Source organism: Cryptomeria japonica, chromosome 1 (genome assembly GCF_030272615.1).
Source record: "Cryptomeria japonica chromosome 1, Sugi_1.0, whole genome shotgun sequence".
In the NCBI taxonomy this organism is placed as follows: Eukaryota; Viridiplantae; Streptophyta; class Pinopsida; order Cupressales; family Cupressaceae; genus Cryptomeria; species Cryptomeria japonica.
Window position 1 is genome coordinate 492,588,703 of NC_081405.1, and position 6,821 is coordinate 492,595,523.

The window sequence follows — 6,821 nt, forward strand, 5'->3', positions numbered from 1 at the left end:
AAAAATGAACAACACTGACCGCTCCTTCCCTTGATTATCGAGCAACTTATATAACTTCTCCATATAGGTAGTTAGATCAGAGAAGCTTCTGGGCATCTGTTATTTAGAAAAATTCAAAAGAAACAACGTATGTACAAAATATAATTAAAAACAAGCCGTCATGCGGTCCGAAAAGGTTGCCCGTACGTTTCAACATATAATGCGGCCATTATCGATATCTCATTAAATTCCAATCGAGCGTACGCGTTTATTATTGACCTACCAATTTGGATTTTATGAAGGCAGCGTGCGGAAGATTTGACTGAGAAGTTGCAGGTTGACGATGATGGCGATGGAAATTTACACATTGCTTTACTTTATGAGCAAAATGAAAACGTGCTGAGACGGGCGGGGAATAAGTCGGGCGAACTTTCCTAGTAGAAATGGTCATATTGAGGACGATAATTTCCGCTTTGAATTTATAGCGTGTTGTCTTTTTCTCGATTCGTCGCCTCCGGCAAAATAATGACGAGACCAGGCCCTCTTCCACAAAGTATCCTAATCTCTGATGTTAGACTTTACAATTTAATACTAACAAACAATATTACTAATTATTCTAGGCATATAAATTAATGTAAATAGTTTTATTTCAATCAAAATAAAAATTACAACTTATTAATAAATTGAACCCTTGAATTAATTGCCTATACATTTTCATCTATGTCTAAATTCAATAACAATATACTTCATTTCATTTTTTCTTTATTTATACATCTACATGTTCTCTTCCCATGCTTGCTTGTTCCGATGATGGATCATAGGGTTTGATTCGAAACTTTGGCACTAAAAAATCTACACAGTTGAATCCAATGTATATTATGGACTGTGGAAATTTTATGATTCAAATCATAATGTGGTTTGATATTGACATAATTAGTAATTAAAAAGTATTCATTAATTGGTGCATTTGTCATAGACTGTAGATCATAAATAGTTTTTGTTAGGAATATAATAGGTTGATCAAACTATTTTCTTTATAACTCTTTGAGAAAAATAATTCTTATAAGCTTAAAGAATAACCATAATGCATATATGAAAGATGTACCAAAAGGTTACACAAGATATATAAAAAATACCTTCAAGAAGAAAACCCCAACTTCCAAAAGCATCCAAATCCAATGTATTGTTCAACATATGCACTCAACAAGACAACTCGATACAAATGACATCTAAACCAACCAACCAATTCCAACCACTAAACATGTGCTTTATTTTGTATAATCAAGTTCATACAAAACAACCAAACATTAAGGTAAAACCATGAGTACACAAAACTATTGATCCTAACATTTACTCTTTCAAGCTTAGTTTTTTTAATATTTAATTTGATTTCTATGTGCAACCCACACATTAAATATCTAACCAATGTCACATACAAATTTACAAATGAATCCAAATTAATATTTAATATGGCTAAACACATCTCCTAAACATACGTCATAAATATCATGTAATATAGTAAACTTAACATAACACAAAAAAATTAGCATAACACAAAAAAAAATATATGTTAAAATAAGTTAACATAATGTAAAAAAATAGCACAAAAAATTAAATTATCATATATTTCTTTTTATATTTACAACAATAATATAATCTAAAAAATTTAGACTCCATATGCTTTTTAATTTTTCATAGTGATTTTTAATTCTTTCTTGTGATATTTTGTTAGTGCTGAAGTCTTGGAATGACATCATACTTAAGGATTGTATTTGAATCTAGATGAAGCTCTCACTTATTATTTATGATTTATTTTGTTGAAGATATCACATGCAATCAAATGAAAAAGATATAAATTCCAAATATATAATATAGATTTTATTATAAAAAAAGAAAAATTAATGCACATGCATTTACACCCATGAACATTCTTTATTTCTCACTCTTCTTCCTAATGAATCACACTAGTGCTCCATGACATTGAATTTGTAGATTTATTCAAGGGTTTATGTCAAATGTTTATCAAATATTTTAAGAGATTAAGTACCAATTTTAAATAACAATCAATTTAATAGTTTAGATGAGTTATTGCATCAAAACTTGTAGATATTAATGAACTTTCAAAGTAGTAAATCTTCATCCACATACAGAAAGGTAGTTAGTCCATAAGATCAACTTTAATAAGTATAGTCATAAGTCCAACATTCCTTTTCAACGTTTAACTTAGAAGAATTAAACTAGGATTGAGGTTTTGATAACACACAAAACATTTTAAAATAGGTCATATTTCTTAAGCTTGTTAAATAATTTAAAGAATAGGCCTTATAAGGGTTTCTATCTATCTATTATTTGAGATTACTTCATGTTGGATCTATACCCAACAAATAAGAAATTATGTCTAACATAAACCTTTGTTTAGTCTTCAAACAATAATTTTTCTTAGGATTTGGCATCATACCATTCACAAATTTTATTTACATTTCTAGTTAGAGATATTATTTAATAAATTTGGCACAATAATTTGTACAAGTACATAAAATATTACAATGAGAGATTTTAGAAAGAACTAAAATAGATTGTAAAGTTTGATTAGTATGGAGGAAGACAAAGAGTTCCTCTCTTGTACATTACCAAACATAAAGTTTAAAATTTGAGCATGTGACATGCATTTTTTATTGCTAAAAATTATGGCACGTATACTTATTTCTAGATTACAACAATATATTGAAACACTAAACCCTTATGCCTATGTTTATTTTAACAATTTAACAAAAAAGTGCATTAGATCTAAATAAGTATAATCTTATGAAGGGTGTGTAATTCACTTTGTCCATTTGTTAGTGTCACATTAAAAATTATTTTGTTAATAGTTTATTTAAAGTGATAGATACTCTAATGGTAAAAGCACTATGTTACAAATCTTATAGATCTAAGATTCTATTCCCCTTTAAGTATTTATTACTCTTTTAAAAAATGTGTATCCTTTAAGGTAGTTATTAATGAAATTTGTGCAAGTGAATAAATAGCTTGTATGATAATATGAGGGGATATATTGTGTCAAATTTTTATTATTGTGAGAGTGTATTTTAAAAGAGAAATTACAACATAAAAATTATACTTTTTATTATGTGACATCAAGTTTGTACTTTTGTAGTTATCACTATCATTCATACTACATCCAACAAAGTTGTTAAAGACTCAAATGCTCTATTAGAGAGCTGGAATGTAATAAGGTCAAAGAAGTCATTAGAGGCATAAGAGGCTGGAGAAATTTTTTCGATCACAATATAGCTTCTCACTTAGAGATGGATCATTGTATGAGACTTCTTTCCTCATTTTTGTCCCTTTGTGGAGCAAAGTAGGGTTTGGAAAATTCATAGTTTATCCATGTGGCTAGTTGGATATTTCTCAATCCATAATAACCAAGCTATAATTTTGAATATTTGAATATGTCTTAATCTATAGATTGAGGAGTGTTGTTATTGTGAATAGTTGAGAATAGTTGAGCATACTTCTATACACAACTAACTATTTTTGTTTCATTCTAAATAGTTGAATGTGTCCCAATTCACATGTGGAGTTGTATTCTTGAAGATAGTTCGGTATGCTTCATTTCACAAGAGTAGCATACTTGTGAAGATTTGAATGTGCCTCAATTCACATGTGGAGTGGTATTCTTGTAGATAGTCAGTTGTGTCTCAATTCACAACAAGAGTAGCATACTTATGTATTGTTTCAAGTATATTTTGATTCATATGTATTTTAGAATAATTAAAATATTAACTAATATGTTTAGTTTTTTATCAAGACAAAAACAAGTTTTGAAGGGACATGAAACCCTTTAGCAAAAATAAAGATCAATCTAGACTTAACAAGGAGTTAAGCCAACAAAGATCACTAAAATTGAACAGTCCCATATATAACATTATCCACAATACATCAAAGGGGCATAGACCAAACAGAGTGAAAAAAGAAAAACATGAACTAGCAGAAAAAACCAGACATAGAAAAGCCAACAGAGAACCAACACAGACACAGCAACGAGCCAACCCTAATCCAACAATTTCATTGACTGTACCATCTCTTTTTCAATCTCAATCATAGAGTTGGTGATCTTCTTGAGCTTCTGATATGTTTAGTTAATGTCTTGGATGTGAGGATATTTAGTAAATGTGTCTCAGCTAATGTTTAAATGAACTATTAAATGTTAAGTATGTAGAGTATTATGTTCTTGATTCAAATATTGATTAATTAAAAATCTTAAAATTTATTACATCAAATTTTAATTTATTTATAATAGTTCTTGTTAAATTTCTTAATGTGACTATTAATGCTAGCATGACAAGCCCTCTAGCCCTGTGTGAAATGCTTTTGACCCAGAGTTATGAACTAGTGAGGTCACAAATGGGAGACCACGTCCCCATTTATCAATTTTGAAGCTCAAAACTGCAAACACATTAGATCAGCAAAGACACAAGCCTACGATCACAATGGCCCAATAAGTATTTGAACCTTGGTGGATGCAACAACAACACCACTTAACCAACACACTATGTGAAGAGCTCCAAACCAATCTTAAATTTTATTGCTATTTAATAATTTTAATTTATTATGAAAATAATTTATCATAAAAAATTTGAAACACTTGATTTTAGCATAAACAAAGCTTTATAAGCTAATATGATATAATATAATTAAAAAAATCAACAAAAGAAATTAACATATTAGATTTCTTTTTATATCCACACCAATAATATAATCCATAATTTTATTGTCTATCATTTATCAATATGCATATATAAAAAATAGAGATAGTTATATAATGATCCTTGAATGTTTGCACAATACTAATTTTAGATTTGTGTGCCCCTTCTCTGAAAAAAAAATTGAACTTATGCTACCACATCACAAAATTGGGCTTGTATGCCATATCATGTGAGTTCATTCCATTTCACACTCCAAATTTTCTTCTAGACACTAGTGTATCTAAGAATGTAAGAACTACAGATGTATTAGTTAGTTGGAGAATAAGAGTTCAATTTTTATTAGGTTACATTAATCAATTGCAATAACATCATGTCAATTTTTCAACACTTTGAAATAATCTCACTTCATCAAGCAAGATTGCATAACTATCATGATCATACACCAGTATCTTTTACCAAAATTTTGGCAAAATCGTCTTACCAACATTTGACCAGAACTATGCTCTAATACAGCCCTGGTTAATGTCTCTTAACTCGCAGTGAGAGAACTTTTCACCGCCGCCTTAATCTTCTTCCTCTCGTTTACTTCCCATCGTTCTCCCTTTATCATGCGTTACAAAACAAAGTTTGTTAGTTTTGAGTAGCCAATCTAGCTTCTATTCTCTATACAAACAATACAAGTTTGTGTACAAGACAGTACCTTTCTTCTACTGCTGATTGTCCCCTCAATTAATTGTTTTGATGAATCTAACTCCCTCCATTGGATTCTCAACACCTCCAAATTCATTTCTCTCAAGCACTTATCCACTGTAACAATGATGTCCATGTGAGTACAATTGGATGCTATCTTTTTCAAGCTTACTTCAATAATGGTTTCATCTGGGATGCTGGTTTTCTCAACAAGTACATCAGCTTCTTCACAGATACACTGCATCAACGCATCTCTTCTTGAATCTGCTGCGCTACTACAAGCTTCGCTTATAGAGTTCTCTCTAAGTGCATGGGTTAGACTTTGATTCAGCTGCTCAAGCTCCTCTATGCGAAGCTTTTGTTGATTAAGCTCGAATATCGCATTTGTCAGTGTGGAAATTTTATCAACCTTCAGCAAGCACACATTTGAAAAACCAAATTATCATAAAAAATGCAGTAACCCCAAGAAACAGAAGCTATTGAGAGACAGCAATAAAGAAAGAAAAATTATGAAAAAAGAAAATAAGCACATTAAGCTTACCTTGGGATTGTGAGGAAGAAGAGAACGTAAAGCCAAAAATTGCTGATTGAGTTTGTTTCTCCTGTTGCGCTCAGCAATCTTATGCGTTAAAGCATATGACTCCTCTACCGTCCCATGGTTTGCTTCCCAACTTGACCTGTCTCTACTGTTTTTATACGTCCTACTTAGAAAATTGAAGCATCTCTTTAGCGATTTCTGTTTCACTCTAGATGCCAAACAGAAATGGATTTCTTTTTTAGAATCTTTCTTGTAGTTCCGGAATGCACTATTTAGTTTTGGTCTACCATGGAGATCGAGATTACAATCAACCAATTCATATTGGTGAGAGGAGGTTGAAGTTTGTGGAATATCCATCACTTGAGGGTAGGCCTCGTCACTATGATATTGTTCAGTCAGCTGCTGCCCATCTGTAAAGGCATTACCACTCCAAAGACGATCTGTAATAACTAAATCTCCCCTATGAAAACCAGGAAAATTACCCATCGTGGCTGAATAATCTACACCTCCGTTGATGTCTGTTCCTACCATGAAAATATCATCCTCCATAAAACTATAAGAGCTCTCACACATCTCTGCAGAAGTATTTTTCATGTTCATGATGAACATTGAAAATTGAACCAGACTTAACTCGCCTTCCTCTGATTATGAATCATCTTATATAACGTCATCATTCAGTTACACCATAGAAGCAGCTTCTCCGAATCTGTTGTCCAGAAAATTTCAAACTAAACGAGGTATAAGCAAAATATCAAAACATGCGTTCATCCAGTCAGCAAGGATATCACTTATGATTAGCTAATAATGCCGCCATTATTGCTATCAGAATCCAATTTCTTTTTTAAATAGGAAAAACAATTTGGACTTTCACGCAGGCAGCGTTCAAAAGATTTGACTGTACCCAAAAA

At 31.1% G+C, this 6,821-nt stretch overlaps 1 protein-coding gene across 1 annotated transcript; it reads right to left on the minus strand.

Annotated features, from left to right (window-relative positions):
* Positions 1-5,133: 5,133 nt before the first annotated feature.
* LOC131073474 (uncharacterized) lies at positions 5,134-6,521 on the minus strand. Its single transcript, XM_058009910.2, has 3 exons — positions 5,917-6,521; positions 5,386-5,784; positions 5,134-5,286 (listed from the first exon to the last, which is right to left on the minus strand). The coding sequence occupies exons 1-3, from the start codon at positions 6,511-6,513 to the stop codon at positions 5,215-5,217; spliced, it is 1,068 nt and encodes a 355-aa protein (XP_057865893.2). The 5' UTR covers positions 6,514-6,521; the 3' UTR covers positions 5,134-5,214.
* Between the last annotated feature and the right edge of the window lie 300 nt (positions 6,522-6,821).